We start from the raw sequence: 20,691 nt of genomic DNA, 5'->3' as shown, positions 1-20,691 counted from the left end.
TCATCATCTCGATCATCCTAATTTGCAGGAGTATTCACAACAATGGCTCCAAAGAAGAGAGTCCCTTCTAGCTTCTACTACCACACTTTTGGTTTCCTCATTTGATGATCATTTTCCCATGATGTTGATCCTCCCATTGTTGTCCAGAAAGGTACATGTACACAACATCTCATTTCCAATTATGTTTTCTATGACTTCTTATCACCCTCCTATTATTGTTTTGGTACTACTCTATCATATGTTGCCCTTCCTAAATCTGTTGCGGAAGTCGTAGCACACTGAGGATGAAGGAATGCAATGGTTGAAGAGATGAATGCTTTACAGGACAATGGTACGAGGGACTTGGTATCTCTTCCTTCTGACAAGTTTGTGGTTGGTTGTCGCTAAGTATACACTGTGAAAGTCAACTCTCATGGTTTCGTGACTTGTCTAAAGGCACATCTTGTTGCTAAGGGGTATACTCAAGTGTATGGTTTAGATTATTCAGATAGTTTTTCTTTGGTTGCCAAACTTACGTCAGTACGTTTGTTCATCTCCTTGGCTATCAATTGTCATTGGCCTCTAGATCAGTTAGATGTGAAGAATGCCTTCTTGCATGGTGATCTTGAGGAGGAGGTCTACATGGAACAACCACCGGGGTTTGTTGCTTAGGGGGAGTCAGGCTAGCACTATATGTTTTAAAATAGTCTCCCCAAGAATGGTTTGGCCCAATTCAGTGTTGTAATACTTGAGTTTGGTCTTCAACCATGTCAAGCGGATCACTATGTGTTTCATTGTCATACTTCATCGGGTAGGGTCCTTCTTGTTGTGTATATGGATGATATTGTTATAACAGGTCATAATGATAACGGTATTAAGGGTCTCACACTTTTTCTACAAACTAAATTTCAAACCAAAGATTTGGAACCATTGAAATACTTCTTGGGTTTAGAAAAATCTAGATCTCATATGGGAATTATTTTGTCATAGAGAAAGAATGTTCTTGATCTGTTGGATGAAACGAGACTATTGGGATCCAAAACAGTTGATACAGCAATGGATCCTTACAGCAAGTTAGTGTCGGATATGGGTGATTTGTTGCCTAATCCTAGACAATACTGGAGACTTGTTGGAAAGTTGAATTATCTCACAGTCACTCGGCCGAACAAATCTTTTGCAACAATTGTTGTGAGTCAAATTCTGGATTCTTTGAGGACAAATCACTGGGACGTAGTAATTCGCATCTTGAGATATCTCAAAGGTGCACCCTAGGAGAGTTCTTTTATATCGAGATCAAGGTTACACTTATATTCAAGGATATATAGATGCAGATTAGGTTGGGTCACCTTCTGACCAAAGATCCACTATCAGATACCATATCTTGGTTAGTGGTAATTTGGTTTCTTGGAAGAGTAAGAAACAAATTGTCTCAAGTGCTGAAGAGTATAGAGCCATGGCTCACACTACTTGTGAACTTGTTTGGTTGGAAAACATGTTGGAAGAATTGGGTTTTCCGCATCCTCAATCTATGGAGTTGACATAAGATAATCAAGCTACTCTTCATATTGTCTCCAATTCAGTCTTTCATGAGCGAACAAACACATTGAAGTTGATTGCCATTTTGTTCGGGAGAAACTTGTGCAGAAGCCCATTACTACCACTTATGTGAAGTTCGATATGCAGCTTGCTGATTTGGTTCCCAAAGCTTTAGGGGGTGCTTGAGTTAAATTTATTTGTAATAAGCTAGGAGCATATGATATTTATGATCCAGCTTGAAGGGAGTGTTAAAAGGTTATTTTAGTTTTTTAGTATTATTATTAAGTGTGTTAGTATGTTAATTAGTGAAAGTTAGTAAGGGTATTATGTCATTAGAATAAATTTGATTTGTATTAAAAATAGTGGGAGAGACTTATCTTCATTCATTGAATCAAAATCTCAACAAACACAATCATAAAAACTAAGAATATGCCAAACAAATGAAACAAAAAAACACTATCATGAAATTAAACTAATGAGCCATACAATGAAACTATGTAATTGAACAAAGCCTAAGGTTAGAAACAAGGATCTAGGAACATCAATTTGGTTTTATGCATAGGAAATCGAAAAGCTACATATCATTGAAGAAAATTAATGGAAAATTTTAGGGAAATTAAGAGGGATTTGCATATAGCTTTTATTGTCTTAATGAAATCCTATGATAGGATATCAAGCGAAATTTTGTGGTATGTTTTATAAACACAAATAAAAGGGAATACGTAGTAGGGATACTAATTTCATTAAGGATATACACAATAAAGTAATAACTAGCATTACTACTGCAGTTGGAGAGCATAGGGCATTTCCAATCAAAATAGGTGTACATCAAGGATCTGCTTTGAGTCATTATCTTTTCGCACCAAAGATGGATGAACTTACTAGGAGTATCCAAAATGAGGTTTCATGGTGTGTGTTGTTTGCAAATGCTATTGTCTTTCTTACTAGGATTAGAGTAGAGTCAAAATTAGAAACATGGACAGAAGCTTTATAATTAGATGTTTTAGGATAAGCAGAAATAAAATGGAACACATAAAATGTAATTTTAGTCATGGAAGGAGGAATAGAGAAAAAATTAAACTTGATGGTCAAGAAATTAATAGCACTACTGGATTTTGATGCCTTGGAACTATTATGCAAGCTGAAGGAGAAAAGGGAGAACATGTTATACGTAGAGTTGAAGCAGGTTAGGTAAAATAAGGAAGTGCTATGGACCTCTTCTGTGATTGTAGAATATCCTTAAAATTAAAAGGAAAATATTGTAAGGCAGCTATAAGATAAGCTATGTTGTATGGATCAACATGTTGGGCAACTAAGAAACAACATATCCAAAAATTAAAAGTTTCCAAAATAAGAACACTAAGGTGGAAGAGACGTACAATGTTAGAAGATAAATTAAGGAATGCAAGTTAGGCATATCACCTGTAGAAGATAAGATAAGGGAGGGGCAATTTCGAAGGTTTGGGCAGCTGCAACATAGTCCACATAGTGCATCAGTAAGGAGTGATCTAGTTATTGATAGTGACAATAGAAGGCTAGGTAGACCTAAAACAACCTAGAATGAGATAGTGAGTAAGGATTTAATAGTCCTTAAATTGTCGGAGGAAATTGTCCATGATCATGCCAATTGGCAAAAAATTATTCATGTAATCGACCACAACCACATGTAGTGGGACTTAAAGCTTGGTTTGTTGTTTGGAACATTCTAGTTGGTACAAGAGTCCATTCTAGTTGGTACAAGAGTTTCCCAATTATGCATAAGCCACTGAATGGATCTTTACAATACATTTGCATGAGTATGGTGATGTAGGTCTTATTGGAGCCTTGTCGCCTTGTGAGCTTTCGTTCTGCAAATCAAAATGATCATGATCCTTATGGTCATGGAATTCTATTGTGATTCTCAAGTAGTACTCAACCATTACCAAATTCCCAAGACAATGCACGTAGTGCAATCAAGTTTGCAAAAGTATAATGAGGTCAATTTTGAAAATATAAAAGAGAAAATATAATTTACTAAATAACATTACAAACTCCTCGTACCATTTTCGTAGGCATTTGCTTCTTTCAGTGGCAGTGATTTTGCTCCAAGCTTCAAAAATAAATTGTAAAAATGTTATATTAATAAAATAATTTAGATATATTCCATACCCAGAACAATGAATAATGGAAATAATAGCCTCAAGTAATGTTTGATATGCTTGCATCCCCATGTATACATAATCAAAGCTAAAGTTTAAGCATATTAAGAATATAAAGCACCACACCTTTTACTAATATTGGATGGGTAAAAAATTTAAAAAAAAAAAAAAGTAAAGCATATTTCTGTTTTTCTACATTAAAATTTACAGAACTTTAATAAATAAAGTCAAATCCTAAGAACTAGCAAGTCTACTCACTCTCCATGTCAGCTCCTAGTTATATGAAATGGGAGCAAGAGAGAGTGAGAGTACAGACATAGGGAAGTAGAGAGATGTAAAAGAGTCAAAGACTTGAATCTTTCAAGAAGTGTCCATGTAAATTATACAAAATATAGGCAAACATATATAAAACTACAAAATATAAACTAATATATAACATTTTCAAAGAAATGTATAACCCCATAACATTTTTTAGAATCATATTTAGGAAGATGAATAAAGAGAATCACAACTTAGGAGAGGATGAGAAATCCTCAAAAAAAAAAGATAAATAGCCAAAAAAAAGAACGAAAAGAAACAAATAAAAAGGAAAAAGAACTAAATGCATCTAATTAAGAAAACCATTTTTTAAACTTCTACCATCGTAATTCACTGAACATTGCAAGTTTTCTAATTCCCACTTGCCTTTCTTCACCATCCTTGTGTCATCATCCAAGGGAATGTCATTTCTTCCAGGAACATACATCCATAATCCCATCTTACCCAATAGTTATTGTGCATTTGTGCTTCTACATCCTTTTCATTAAATTCCTCCATAGGAATAGGCAAAATCGCATCGGAGATGGTGGTAGATATGATCGATTGAACATCAGATGACTCGGGCCCATACCCATACCATTCCCAAAATTCATCCAATAACAAACCAACATCATAGGCAAACTCACTGGAAACATTACTTTCATTCTCCAACATATCTCCCAAATATTTTCTATCCTTGCCTTTGTAGATAAATCTCCTCTTCTGACTGTCGACGTCCACCTACCTAGCTGTCCGCCAATAATAAACCTTACTGCCCCTAGCCTTGTGACAACGATTTCCCTCAACACTACAATCATCCCCACAACTACAAGATTAGCCTGAGCATCATGCTAACAATTACCTAAGCCTCAACATCCTCATCAATAGATACCAAAGGATGCACATCAGCCAGTCTCTCATCATGACCACATTTCTCACCCCCAAGGAAGTAGAGACAGTTGCTGAAATCCCAGAATTAGTTTTACCTGAGCCAGTCTTTTCCCAACCCCTGCCTACCAGAACTCACGGCTCCATTGTCCCCTGCTTGTGAAGAAGATGTACCCAACACCTCCTCTGATTTCCAAAGAACCTCTCTTGGAGAATTTGATTTACCATTTTACTGCAAAGCCTGAGGGACCACCTTGTTTGTCTGCAACTTTTGAGCTGGAGGCTTACTCGTATTTTGGGCCAGATTTAATGGCTTACTCATATCTTGGGCCTGCCCATTAAACATATCTGATTCCTTTTGAAAGCCTAAAATCCGCACAACTCCCTTAAGCCCCCTTCATTCAGTCCTTTAAGTTAGAAATTTTGTACACAGCAAGTCCAGAATCACCCGTACACCTGGACCCTCATTTAGAAACCAGGCCCTGTATAGCCCATCACTTGTTACCAGCCCTTCTCCTCCCTTCTCCCTTGTAAACTAGCTAAGTCTAAATTCTACAGCACCGCAACCTCCTCCTTTCTATCCATCAAGGGATCCAAATACATGCTAATCTCTGTCCCCAGTTTAGGAAACTGATCCCCAGAAGAAGCCATTTTTCCACCACATGAAGCACAGAACAACAGCTTATCCTCCTTCCTCAAATTATCCAACCCCATCAGAACATCATTTCAATATTTAGGTTGAACTCCCTTCGATTCTGGGATCCTTGACCCCCGCTGCCCTTGCGACCCCCCCCCCCCCCCCCACACACACACACACACACACACACAGAACAACCCACTTACAGAAAATTTCCAGCTCAAGTTGGTCTAATAGCCATCACCCACCAGATACTCAAACCAACCAAACTTTTTCCTGCAAACAAAGCTACTCAAAATGCCCAAATCAGGACGACACTTTGAATAATCCACCGAATTGCCAACAATGGAATTTTATCCCACTGATCAGAATCTGATTCTCCTCGCAAATAATCACAAATGACTCTCCTCCAAGTTTCTCTAGCCTCAAATGGAAGGTCAATCTGGACTTGCTTCCATAGAGGTTTTCTTCATACTAACATGAAACATCATCCCCTGACAATAGATAGATGGAACATCTTCACTTTGTCATAAGCCCAGCATCAAGAGACCAACCCCATAATATAACACTACATAACAAAAAAAAACCATAATATATTTAATTATAACACCCAAAAAAACCAATATTTTCACATAATAAAGCCTAAGAAGTTGCAAAACTGCATGGTAACTTCATCTTCATTTAATTAAAAATACCGCAATATTAATTATAACCCCATAATATAATTAATATTACACCAAAAAAAAAACATTTTTTTTCACATAACAAAGCCAAAAGAGTTGCAGAATTGCATCACAACTTCATCTTCATTTAGTTGAAAATAATAAACTCTGTCCCTAGCACATGGGCCACTAAAAGTATTTTCAGGTTTATACTGATGGAAGCAAGGTTAGTGATGTAAGAAACACAAAATTAAGGTTATAATATGGAAGCATCACCTAGTCAAGAGGTTCCTGTAACTAAGTGTCACCTCCCTTTTACTCGTACCACAAAATAAACAGTTCATAGAATCACAAATGGACAACAATGACCGATACAACCAAGGAGATCTTGAAACAGAAAACAGAGCTCGTGTTGCAACAGATTCTACAAGAGCAAAAAGATAGTTTTAGTTAAAGAGACTTCGACTTTAACATCCATTTTTATAAATTAAAAAAAAAAATGGTACTTGCAGTAGCTCTCTATATCTTAGAAGTCAGCAGTCTGGGCATCCTAAGAATTCAGTATTACAAGAGAAGCACCATAAAATTGATTATTGATATAAAATATACCAAAAATATAAGAGAAAAAATGTTGTAGAAAACAACTTCAATTATAATCCCATTTATATCCATATAAACCCAACATACACAAATATATTAGAAATTGTATATATGCACTTGAAATTACATATAAAACTGTGTGAGAGTTTGCATGCTTTCTTACAAAATCTCCAATATACCGAGCTTAAAACAGTCCACGGTTTCAAGTCAAAAGTCCACAATCTTGGACCACAAAAGCTACTAGTTATAACATGGGAATGGATGTCATTACTCAAATTGATGCAATTAAAAAGATTACATTTCGTATATTTAATATTTTAAATTGAAAATAATTATAAAAAAAATAACTCAATTGATTTCAATGTAACCAAATTATCTGCATTATACAAGAGTAGCATATTATCTACATTGTGCAAGTCATTCAGTTATAGTTCATTTTTTCCTTGCTCAAAAAGCTTATGTCTTGATGCCTTATGTTAAACAATTTCTCTCATGGTATATTTGTTTAATAAATATTATCAAGAAAGTCTTAACAACCACGTAAAAGAGATGAAATATAGTTAGTTAGCCAACGTGAAAAGATGGCCTAACCTTTGGCCTCAGTTGAACTTTGGAAGCCACTTTGGCTCTCAGTGTAGAGCGTAAGCGGCCTTCAATTCAAATCAGACCCACCTAAATTTCAGCCCTAACAAAGATGAAGTAAAATATAAAGAATAGACTAAGCACTCTGAGCGAGTTACATGTGATAGACACAGAAATTTTTTAAAAATGGATGTTTATTTCGAGTACATATAATGTGAATAAAATTGAATAAAAATGACTACAAAATTTATGATGAAACAAATCTTAATAACCAATTAGAGTCACAAATGGGGAGAGCCTTAAAAATTATCTAACACAAAGTCTAGGCTGAGGGCTCAAGCCTATTCAAAATGTAATAAAACCAAGGCAGATGTCCCACCCATTAATTCAATTTTTGATCCAACTGACCATCAAGAGTACAACTTAATCCACAAGTATTAGGTGTACAAGGTTTTTCCCGTTTATTATTATTCTTTCTCCTTCTTTTGGTGTAATTGCAACAAGAAAAGAATAACTTAAAAAGAGTTTACGTTAAGTTTGAGAAAATTATATTCAAAATTGGGATGCAGAGGGGAAGTGGGAGGGGGCAGTGGGGAGGAAGAGGGGTAATTCTCAACTAGTACTGTAGATTGTGCCAGGCTGGTGCAGACACATGCCCAATGCACACAAAGGAATTAAACCTTAAAAATCAAAGTCTCAATTCAGAACTCAGAGCAATTTCCCAAAATTGATTACAATGCATAAAATTATAAGGCTTTAAAATCTATTTTCCAAATTTAAAACAATTATATGTTCCTAAAAATAAAGTACTGTATGTCGACATACAAAACATCGCAAAATTATATCACTCATTAAAAATAGGTCACTCATCACTGTCTTGCTCACATGGCTCTAGGAAGATGGCCCCTTTAAACCATTTAAAGACCAAGGACCAAAGGTTAGGGAAAAATATATATAATTATGTGGAGTTGTGGACATAGCCAAAAGAAGCAAGAAATTGTTTCTTTTTAAATTCAGCTTGGAAGCAGGATGTTTGAAACTGAAAACAGTTCAGTCTTTATTTTAAGAATTTTTCTCATATAGCCTATAGCATGCCAACCATGAGGTCCATGACCACATATGCATGAAGCTGCTTCAAAAGCATATTGGCATAAAACAATCATATGGTCCCAAAGGCTTCTAAAAATTGGAATTGACGATCCGCTAAATCTAGTGACCAGTATCCTCTGCAAACTATAATACAACTCCTCACTACCAAACATAATATACAATTTGTGAACATTGATTTTAAATTTTCACCCTTTATCCATCAACAGCTAGTGTGTCTTTTGCCACTACATGAACTGTGTGACCGCAAAAGCATCGTGCCAACAGGAATAACAAAAAAAAAAAAAAATAAGGGGTGTCCCTAGGCCACAAGGCTTCCGCTTGTAAGGGTAGGGAGCGGATTGTCACGGGTACATAGTTTTACCCCTACTTTTATGCAGAGAGGCTGTTTCCTTGGGCTCGAACCCATGACCAACCAGTCGCAAAGGAGCTACATTACCATTGATAAGTAATAATAATAATAACAGGCATAAATAAATACATATATAAAATAAGGTATAGTTTAAGGCCAAAGCTTGTTGTTGTAAATTATTTTTGAGTTTTTGGCCCATTCCAGTTCTTGTTTTCCTCTATATTCGTCTACTTGGAAGGCCAAAGCTCCCCCAGAAATTTAGGCTTTTATTTGGCTGACGGTGCTTAATAAGGTCAATACTAATGACCTGTTGCAGACCAAGAGAACATTGAAGGCTTTATCTCCAGATGTTTGTATGCTCTGTTATTTGAATTCTGAAACATCTCATCTGTTTTTACACTGTAATTATGCTTGGAGAATCTGGAATAAATTATTTGGTATGATGGGAGAAACTTGGGTTTGCCTAATGTCAATGGAAGGAATGTTGCCTATTTCTTTTGAGGATTTTGGAAGAAGGAAGGAGAGGGCTGCACTTTGGAAATGCCGCATTTTTGCAATGTTGTGGGGATTATGGTTGGAGTGTAATGCACTGATTTTTTCAGGAAAAAATTGAATTGGAAGCTGCAATAGGAGAAGATTCAAAACCTGGCCTCTTCATACTGTGTTGGTTTTGGATGCTTTAAGGGAGTTAGCTTTTTGGAGGTTCAGCAAGATTGGAGGAATCTTTTGCTCTGACTTTTTTAGTCATTATTTGTTTCTTAGTTTATTTCTTCCAGTTTATTCCATAATTTTATGCTCCTCTTTGTAAATTCTTTTCTTATTAATAAAATCTCTTCTTTTGTTGTCAAACAGATAAGGTGAAGTTTAATGCCCAATCATTTCAAGGCAGTCCTCAGACCTCAATCTAACATGTGAAAAATACCATGCGCAGCAAAATAGAATATAATGACTGTATTACAAAATTCACCAGACAAAAAAGCAGTATCATTCTCATAAGCAATTAGAAGCAAGATCTCCATATGCTAATTCAACCAAACATGCAAAAGAAAAAAAGAATGCATATCCCAGAAAACCACACAATCAGGATAGACTGGTATCGTGTCCCATACAATTGAATGCCTCATAAGCTGATGATATTGCATCATTTGTTTCCCTCCCACCCATGCATGGGACATTTGCTATAACGTCACCAGTAGCAGGGTTGTTAACCTGCCATGACATGCAAATTCCAGTGGTGTTAGAAGTGACAGCATACTGTAGCAAAGCACAAAAATGAATAAACAACAACTTAAAATTAATAAGGTAAATGATACCAAAAAGGATACCAACATCTAAATATATGCTTTCTATCCCATTTCACTGGATTTTTTTGTATTTTATTTCTTATTGTGTTTTCTCCTTCAGATGTTTTCCTTTCCTCATTTGTACTGTTATTTACTTCTCTTAATAAATTATTCTTTCACAAAAAAAAAAAGCCTCGCCCTCCAACTGCTACCCCCCCCCCCCCCCAAAAAAAAAGAAAAAAATAAACTGTAAATATATAATTACAGCAGCTCCCAGGTATGCAAGTTTCTGTCGCTCTTTTTCAACCATTTGACCAATAAGACCCCAATTTCAGACCCTAGTTACTTACGGCAGGCCTATTTTCAGACAGATCTTCAGCATCCATTAAATTTGTTGCTATATAATTACATCCTATAGAACAAATGGTAGCCCTATTTTAACCAAGGATGTTTACTTTGCAACATTTATTTTTTTCTATTTCTTTGCAGAAATTTTTTCTTTCATGAAACAAGCAACAAAAGGGGGGAAAAAACTAGTATTTGTGCCACTATACCAATTTTTTTTATTTTTTTTTTGACTAGAGGCCCTCGCCTCCCACCAACCAAAAATTTAAAAATAAAAGATAAAAATAAATAAAAATAAAAATAATAAAATAAAAATAAAAACAAAAAACAAAACAAGATAGTCTACACATACTCCAATCATTCCTATCTAGATTTAGCATAAGGCCTTCCCTAATCATAACAAAAACACAAATTTCTCTTGGGGGAACTCATAAAAACCACACTCACTCTCTACAATCATTTCCTTCTAGAATTAGCTGAAGACATTCCCTATATATAATATAATTATAAAGAGGTATTCCCTATATAACAAAGTTATAGAGACAAATTTTCCCAAGCATACGGTCTAGTTGACGAGAATGAGTATTTTAAGTTCTCATATATTTAGTGAAGGATCTGCAGACGGCTTTTTATCTGTGGCAGATGATGTTTTGCTTGGGCAGAAGGAAGTGGGGGACGAAGGATCTAGAAGCTCCTCTAAACAAGCACAGGTCAGTTTTTGCCATTTAAAGAATACAGAAAACCAAATAGAAAATGTCATTGAAGTGGGTTCTTTGGCCTTTGGTTCTCATTTGGAACGTTGTCCTATTGTTGTCTTTGATGCGTCTGATTCGGTGATTCCAAAATGAATGTGGGTAAGGCTGAGACTGAATCAAACAAGGATAACAAAGGGGACTTGGATTCGCAGAAAGGTATTTTGTCATTCCTAATATTCTTGAAACTGCTGATAATAAGTAATAACTTATACTAAAGAGAGTTATCTAGTAAGGGGGAATCTTACCCATCAACTCTTTGGGGAGTGAGAGGGACAACCGGGTCCCTCAAGAACTCCTTGAGGGGATGGGGTTATAGTTAGTTAATCCTTTAGGGAAGGATTTGAAAGTGATTGAGAAAGTGGAGTTTGGAGTCTTCGGGGATTTTTCTTGTAAATCTTTCTTTTGAGTTTTTAATCGAGGAAAATTTGTATTATTCTCTATATCATAAGAGTCTGAAAGGCCAAAGTTCCCTTTAAAATAAAGGGTTTTATTTGATTGGTTCTTAATAGAGTTAATACTACCAATATGTTGCAAAGTTGAAGGCCAGCTAAGGCTCTATCCCTTGATGTATGCATTCTTTGTTTTGATACTTCTAAATCTTCCTCTCCTTTGTTTTTGCATTGTTCTTTTCATAGTTCCTTAGAACCAGGTGCATTTTAGGTCAAGTTACATGTATGAAAATGGGTACATTTAAGAGGAGCACGTTTCTCCTTTTTTTTTTTTTTTTTTTTTTGGAAAGAAGGGGAGGGGATGCTATTTTGGATCGTGGTATGTTTGAACCACTTATTTGGGTTGATTAGTCGGTACGCTATGCTGAATTGCAGTAAGTTTTCAATTATTTACTTAACGGAATATAGAATATAGAAAAACATTCCCATTTTTCTAGTTCAATTAAATAATATAAATTATAAAGAAACAACAATTAGTTAGTAAATTAATTTATTTCTTTTAATGTAAATTAATATGTTAATTTTTTTAACAATAGACCGCGCAAAAAAGGGGGTGAGGGATAAACTTTTTGGACAAAGAGCTCGAGCTCTCTCTACTGGTTCAAATCCATCATCCATCAGCAGGAACCCCTCGTGAAGTCTCCATCCACCATTGCACAGCAGGAAACCCTCGCAGAGTCTCACCCAGCAAGCAGCCCCCTTCTCTCCCCGTCCCAAGCTTCAAAGCCCACTTCTCTTACCATCATCATAGGCTTTGCGGCCCTCTTCTCTCTTCAAGTCATCATTACATGCTTTGCAAAGTTCTTCTCAAAATTGGGGTCACCAATTTTGGCTATCTAGGTCTTGACCCCCATCGATCTAGAATGCCATTGACCCTCGAATTGGTAAATGTGATCCGAATCACAGTTCGGGAGGGGGGCGGGGACCAGATAACTATGGTTCCCTTTACCTAGAGGATTTAATACGGACCTTCAGTGCTATTAGGGAAATTTGGGTTGGTCCAATGTCAGTAGAGGTCCTAGAAGATATGTTGGCCATTTCTTTTCAAGTTTCGAAAGGAGTAAAGAGAGATCAACCCTTTGGAGATATTGGTTGTTTTTGCATGTTTGGGAAGATAGGAGCACCTGTATTTTCAATGGAAAGAAGATTTCTTGTTCTTTGGTTTGGGATAAGATTTAGTACCTGACTTCATTATGGGCTGCTGCTACTGGCTGTTTCAAGGGTTTGTCTTTTCAGGATGTTCAGCGTGATTGTATTGCTGTTTTGTTTTTTTTTTTTTTCTATGTTTTTCCTTTTGTAGTTTTGTTCCTTTTAGAAAGCTTTCTTATTCATGAACATTCTTTTATTAATATATTCTTCTTAAAAATTGAAGCTTTGTTGAGTTTAATATCCCAAAAAAAAATTGAGCACGAAAATGAAGTTTTAGGGATCATTTCCTTCCCACTCACAAATTAATTTACAGTATAAAACAGGCTTGCAGCCCCATTATGCAGCATCAAGCCTAAAACTACTCATTCTAATATTCTATCAACATAACCGAACATCACAAGAAAATAACAATAACTATAATACAATAAGTGGGGCAGAAAAAAAGATAGTTCGTTCCGCACCTTTATGGTCTTTCCATCATATGCTTCAGTCCATTTACCTCCTACAAGGCCCTGGGTTCGTAATAAACCAGATTTACTTAGCTGAGTAGCAACACTTTGTGCCTCCATGCTTATCTGACAACCAGAATCATTTTTTAAATGCACTATCATTACACTAAATATTGAAAAATAATTTTTCTATGAAACTAGTTTACCTTCACAGCAAGAATTTATATTATCAGCCAGAAGTTGTTAAAAATTCATCGGGTTGCCAAGAAATTTGAGAAGAGAAGCATTGGGTATCCAAGAGATTTGAGATGAGAACAAAATAATTTTCTTTATGTTACTTTGCATCCTTTCTCATGTATTGAAACCACACTTAAACTAGCTAGGTAGTAGAGAATTCACCCTTCAATAAGTCTGTTGATTATTTCTTCATTATTTTAGTACAGTAGCTAGAGGGTGGGCCTTGGATCAACGGTAAGGTTACTCCTTTGTGACTAGTTGGTCACAAGATCGAATCCAAGGAAACAGCCTCTCAACATAAAAGCAGAGATACACAAGGTAGTTAGATTCTGGATTCTACAGAGGATTGTTGGAAGGGTCTGCAGGATCATTATCTTAAATTCCTAAAAAATTGTCAAAATTTCTGTTGAAATTTCTGATTTCCATCACCCTCGAAATTGAAATGGCAGTTGATTTCCGTTTTACATAATTTCAGTCGAAATTTCAACGAATCATTCAAAATTTATCAAAATCTCAAAATTTTAGCAAAACTTGTCGAAATTTTAACTGTAGAACAAAATTTGCTCGGAATTCAAATGAGAGATATAGGAGCAAAGTGAAATTTCTCTCTTAATTTATGTTATTTTTTCATTGAAACAAAAAGATTATTACAATGGATTTTGAAATTATATGAAAAAAGAAACTAGCAACAACATTTTTTTATCTAAGCTTCATGTCTAAATTATCATTATTTGTATAATAAATAATATTTAAATGATTTAGAAATTTCATTTGTATTAGCTGAATAATTTTAATGCACATTATCTTATACACAAATTATATTACAACTTTTCCACCTTATACACAGCATAGATGTATTTAATTTGTAATATATTAGTCCTAAAACTTATGTTATTACTTATTACATCTATTATCCATTTCAAAAGTTTCATAAAGGAAGTCCATGATCTACTGCTGATTTCCATTATTGTCTCAAATTGACATCGAAATCGAAATTTCCGTACTTTTAGAGCTTTGAAATTTAAGTCGAAGTTGAAATTTAAGACCTTGCACAGGATCAAATCATAGGATCAGATCTTGGATTGTAAGATTTTACTTACAATCCAAAATAAATTAAAATTTTAAATATTTGGCAATTTATGACAACTCTGAACAAAATAATCCTAAAAACTTGGTAGTAAGTTTAAGAAATTTCAAGAATGTAGCTAGCTCACTAGCTAGCACCTAGCAGGTTTTACCTTCAACAACTTTGACCCTATAAAAAATCTAAATAGCCTGAACTGCAAAGTGCTCTACAAAGGGCAGACTGTTGCTAGCTTATTTAATGATTATAATTAAAAATAAAAGGAAAAAAAAAACAAAGAAGAGAAGAAGGAAGAAGAAATTGCTAATATTAATTCAATGAACAGATGTAAATTTCTCAGTTTCTGTAGTTTTGTCATCAGATCATAAGAAGGAGAAGAAGGAAACAATAGAAGGGGAAGAACTTTTTGTTAGTCACAAAGAAAAGAGGAGGAAAAAGAAAGCTATACGCTCTCTGCTTTGGGAAAAAAGATAGGTCTCTGGCTTGTTGATAATAAGAAGGGAAAAAAGAAAGGTAAAAGGAACTACAAAGATAATGCATAACTGCTACAGGCTTACAACTTTAAGCTCTTAGCCTGACTTTGCAACTCCCTATTTGTTGAAGATCTTTGCTGATCTCAAAGCTCTCAGCAAGCCTCTACTGTTGCTGGAGGAAGGAACAGTCCAAACCTACTGAAGACAACCAAGGATCTGTCTGTCAAGAACTCTAAGCTCTTAGAGAGCTTTCAATTTTGAAGGAAGTTAGCTTTCAAGAGATACTCAGCTGCTCTCTTGACTTGGATCCAACAAATCATAGAACATGCTCATTATGTTGCCCAAGTTTTGATGCATTTGAGCCAACTAGACCAAATTTTGTGTCAATTGCAAAAATGAAGTTTTTGGGCCAATAAAAATATATATTGGCCCTTTTTCTTTAAAATCCCAAATAGGAAAATTCCATATTCCATTGCAAAAGAGGGATAGGTTGGATTGCAAGTAGGATCGCGATCTTAAGATTCTAACGATCCAGATAAGATTCTACTGGGATCCTACTTTATTAAGATTCCACTTGAGATCTAGGTCGATTAAGCAAGTTTGGATCATAGTCATAGAATTGCACCATCCGAATCAAGATTTTGATAACCATGGGGGTAAGGCCGCGCACACTATGATGACCCTCCTCTGTAACTGTAGAGACAATTTCACCTACCAATAAATAGTAGATAAAGTTCAATCATCAATCACTTGAAGACATGTTTCTTGCTGTGTTTGGTTGCCATTGAAATTTACCAACAACTGACAAGGAGTGTAGATATATGATAAATTAGTCCTCATGTAGCATGAAAAGTTGGGTTCTACTTTTCCTCTATTTTTATTTTATTTTTGGGAGGGGGGGTTGAAAGGGCTTGTGTGAGTTGGGGTCAAGGTTTCACATCAAAAAGAATAAAATGATGCATTTTAAACTCCTCATAATTAAGACCTAGAAAAGCAAAAATCTGCAACCAAGAAAGCCTATAGTAACTAGCTAGCTTAATTGAAGCTTCGAAAATTGAAAGTGAACAAAAGTATAAGATTTAAAATTATTTCTCTTTCTGATTTTTGTTTCATACATTTTCTCAGGACCTTACAAGTAAAAGCATTGAAATTGTGGACACAATGATTAAAATAAAAATTAATATAATCTACCTTCAAGAAACTAAGTGGGTGGGGGAGAAAGCTAGAAAATTTGATAAATCAGGATTTAAACTTTGGTACACTAGAAAAGAAAAACATAAGAATATAGACAAAAACTTAAAAGATAGCATTGTATATGTAAATAGAGTAGGGGATAGAATTATAAAAAACAAGATGGTCTTAGGCCAAGAGATAATAAATATTATTAGTACTTATGCTCCTCAACTGGGCTCAGCAGAAAATGTTAAGAGACAATTTTTAGAAGATATGAATAGTATTATGCAAGGCATATCAGGGACTAAAAAATATTCATAAGAGGTGATCTAAATGGACACGTTGGAAGGGGAAATAAAGGTTATAAGAATATACAAGGAGGACATGGATATGGACACAAAAATGAGCCTAAGGAGATGATCTTAGACTTCGCTATGTCATATGATTTTATTACAATGAATACTTGCTTTGAGAAGAGAGAAGAACATTTAAATAACCTTTAAAAGTGGACAAAATAAAAGTCAAATAATTTTTTTTCTCAACTAGGAGAGTAGATCATTTATCATGCAAGGATTGTAAAATTATTCCAAGTGAAAGCTTAAGCACACAACAAAGTCCTAATGTTAGATATATATGTATTAAAAAATAGAAGAGAAAGGATAAAATAAACCAGTGTAAGAGAACTACATGGTGGAAGATGGTGATTGGACTATAGATGATAAGATAGATACAAATACTCTTTGGAGTAGGATAGCTAGCTCTATTAAAAAAGATAGCAAAAGAGATTTTAAGTGAATTAAGGAGAAGATTCTCGAGTAGCAAAGAAAGTTGGTAGCGGGATAAAAATGTCCAAATAGCCGTAAAGACAAAAAGAATGTAGTATAAAACATGGCAAAAATGTAGAAACATGGACAACTTTGAAAAGTATAAAGAGGCGAGAAAAGATGCAAAAATGCGGTTAGTGAAACTAAACATAGATCGTTTAATAAGTTGTATGCTAGATTAGATACCAAAGATGGGGAAAGAGATGTCTTTAAACTTTCTAGAGCTAGAGAAAGAAAGCGTAAGGCATTAGGTAACGTAAAATGTATAAAAAGTGAGGATGATATTGTCTTGGTTAAGGAAGAAGACATAAAAGAAATATGGTGAAATTACTTCAGTAAGCTGTTTAATGAAAACCAAATAAAAAGCTTAAACTTATAATTGACAAAACAGTAAAAGACTAAAAATATGAGATTTATTCGCAAAATTAGAGTTAACAAAGTTAAGTTTGCACTAAAAAAGATTTAAAATTGAAAAACTATAGGACCGGATAACACTCCAATTGAAGTTTGGAAATGCTTAGGTGATAATGGAATTATATGATTAACTAATTCATTTAACATAATTATAAAAACTAAGAAAAAATCATATGAATGGAGGAAAAGCACTTTTATACCCTTAAAATTAAAAGGGAGGTTTTGTAGGATGGCTATTAGACAAGCTATGTTATATGAATCAAAATGTTGGACTACAAAGAAATAGAATATCCAAAAAGTAAAAGTTGTCAAGATGAGAATGCTTAAATGGATGAGTGGTATAACACTAAAAGATAAATTAAGAAATGAACATATTCGCGGTAAGTTAGGTGTAGCTCTTATAAAAGATAAGATAAGGGAAGGACGACTCAGATGGTTTGGGCACTTGCGACGTAGGTCACATAATGCGCCAGTGAGTAAGAGTCAGTTAGCTGCAGTAGAAGGGGTCAAGGTAGGCCTAAAATAACTTGAAATGAGATACTGAGTAAGGATTTAATAGCCGTAAATTTGTCAAAATAAATGGTCGCATAAATTGGTGGAAAATGATTCATATAACTGACCCCACCTAGTGGGACTTGAGGCTTGATTTTGTTGTTGTTGTTGTTGTACATTTTCTCAGGACCCAAGCAAACCTACTTTTACCAATAGGCAAATTCATATTCACCATATTTCTTATCACCCATCAATCGCAATAAAATAAATGAGATAGAAAAGCTTGGATGGATTACATTTAAAAATTAAGAGTCACAGTACTAAATAAAATATAATATGCAGAATATTAATACATTTGCATGATTAAAACCGAAATTCACATAAGGAATCAAACTCGCAGTAAAATCGCACAGGGAAAAATAACAATAAAAAAATCATCAAGAGGAGTGGAGGAGATATAGAGTGATGATGTGCGTGCCGGAGTGGAAGGGTTATAGAGTGAGAAATTGGGAGTGAAAGAATCGATTATCACCTGGCGAGAGAGGGGAGGGGCACTGAGGTGCGAAGAAGCAACGCGCGAAGAACCAGAAAGCAGCAGGGAGGTGCGAAGGGCCATGCGTGCTGATAATCCCATTTGTATTTTGGCTTCGAACTGCCCTCAGAAGTCGGAACGTCGCCTACGGGAGCGGATCACTATGAACTATGAAGCTTGAGCTGACAGCTGTGGGGATTTTTTTAGTACTAGCAGTGTTGCTTGGCCAGTTGACGGGGTGTTTGGTTACAGTCACAGTGGCTCTCCCGTCCTGGAGTGGCCATGATTGGGAAGCTCACGAGAAAGTGAACACACCTCCGGTACCTATAGCACTAGCAGACCGCAAGGCCGCAGCTGGTTTGATTTAAAAATTAGAAAGATAATTCCCTATAGTTGGCAAGAGATTTTTCTCATAATATTGTAATTTTATGCTTTAAAAAATACAATATTACATTTACAATTCTCATTCAAATTTGAATACACAATTATGTTTTTGAAAAATAAAATTACAATAGAAAATGGATGATTTCACAACAAATGTTTGTTGTGCTGGAGTCAGGAGACGCATGAGCTGAGCTAGAGACGCGTTGCAAGCTGTTATCTGCCATTTAATTTAGATGAATGAAAATTCTCAATTTGGATTTATTGTAATTGATTATCAGTTACCTATAAATAGAGGAGTTATGAAGAGTTGATATATACAGAGAAGAAAAAAGAGGAAGAGAGAAGCTGAGAGAATTGTATTTTTCCGGTGGTTTTTAAGTGAATTGTGGTGTGTTCTGTAGATGTAAGTCGATCTTGACCGAACCACATAAATTTCTAGTGTCCCAATTTTTCTCATTGCTCACAAGGTCCTAACAAATGGTATTAAAGCTCGGTTGGAGCAGAAAAGCCAGATTTGAGTATTTCACTGAAATCAAAGCTCTGTCCAGTGGCTCGAAATTGAATTTTGAGGTCACCATCACGTTCACCTCACCAAGACGAAGCCAACAATGCAAGTCAGAGCTTGAAAGGAGTTCAGACAACCGCACACGCACCTACACACGCTTTGTCGGAGCGGTACGCCTTGTCACGCGCCGTCACGCGCCCCGCACGCGAACCACGCGTCTTTCTCTCCTGGCCGCCTCGACCCGACCAGGCAATCCTAGACCTGAACCGAAAGCCCGCTCCAGACCCGATCTGCACCTGACTTGGATCTGTATCTAACCCGGACCAACCCGATGCCCAATCCAAACCCGTCTACGTCAGTAGGTGGGCCCCAGTGCCACGCCAATGGGTGGGCCCCTCAGTGACACATCAGCACTACCATGTCAGCAAGTGGGCCCATGGTGCCACGTCAGCACCTTCCATGTCAGCAAAGTAGGCCCCGCAGTGCCATGTCAGCATCGTTGACCAAGTTTGACCTGAACTTTGACTGGCTTTTCGAAGTTATTTTGGGTCCGTTTTTCGAACGACTTGAACTATTTCTAAGGTTTTCGACCATTCTGGATCCAACCGAGCTATCCATGTGAGCTAATTCCATCTCTAGATTAGCGAATCGAGATACTGAATGAAAAGAGCTCAAAGATCGAAATGATGAACGACAACAATTTCGGTTTCTGAAAGATGCAGATTAAAGATTATTTGTTTGGGAAGGAGTTGCACTTACCATTGAAGGGTAAGCCAGCATCTATGAATGAGAACGAGTAGGAGTTGTTTGATCAAAAAGCTCTCGGAGCCATTAGAATGACAATGTCAAAGTCAGTGGCATTCAATATAAAGCATACATCATCCACCAAGTCTTTGATGGATGCGCTTTCTAATATGTACGAGCAGCCATCAGCCACTAATAAGGTACATCTTATGAAAATATTATTTACTTAACCATGTCTGTAGGTGAAAGTTTTAGCAGGCATTTGAATAAATTCAACGAGTTTTTGGATCAACTCGCCTCCATTGGGATAACATTTGATAGTGAGATTCGTGCCCTACTGATTCTCAGTCAATTATCCGAAAGTTGGAATGGTATTGTTACTGCAATCAGTAGCTCCGCAGGGAAGTCAAAGCTTGTATACGATGAGGTCGTCAGCATGATTTTAACGAAAGAAATCAGAATGCAATCAAATCATGGCTCCACTTCGAGTTCAGCCTTGAACATGGAAAGTTGAGGCATAGGAAAAGACATGGACGATCAAACAACCGCGAAAGATCTAGGCCCAGGCGGTCTAAATCCAGAAATCTCAGAGGTTCTTAGGACGCAAGTTCCTAGGGCACA

The 20,691-nt window shown here is 35.9% G+C and overlaps 1 protein-coding gene across 2 annotated transcripts in view; it reads right to left on the bottom strand.

The window, feature by feature from the left end:
* LOC131145091 (succinate-semialdehyde dehydrogenase, mitochondrial) overlaps window positions 1-18,810 on the bottom strand; it is a 104,000-nt gene extending 85,190 nt beyond the window's left edge. The window contains exons 1-4 of one of the 2 annotated variants that reach the window (XM_058094167.1): window positions 18,438-18,810; window positions 13,221-13,334; window positions 9,888-9,987; window positions 3,556-3,604 (exon numbers count right to left, since the gene is read on the bottom strand). In XM_058094167.1, coding sequence (XP_057950150.1) covers window positions 3,556-3,604; window positions 9,888-9,987; window positions 13,221-13,334; window positions 18,438-18,539 — 365 coding nt within the window. In that variant the 5' untranslated portion in view covers window positions 18,540-18,810. The remainder of the gene's footprint in view (window positions 1-3,555; window positions 3,605-9,887; window positions 9,988-13,220; window positions 13,335-18,437) is intronic. The other variant, XM_058094168.1, reaches the window with a different exon arrangement.
* Window positions 18,811-20,691: the final 1,881 nt, after the last annotated feature.

Source organism: Malania oleifera, chromosome 12 (assembly GCF_029873635.1).
Source record: "Malania oleifera isolate guangnan ecotype guangnan chromosome 12, ASM2987363v1, whole genome shotgun sequence".
Lineage (NCBI taxonomy): Eukaryota > Viridiplantae > Streptophyta > Magnoliopsida > Santalales > Ximeniaceae > Malania > Malania oleifera.
This window is presented reverse-complemented; position numbering and strand designations above follow the sequence as displayed.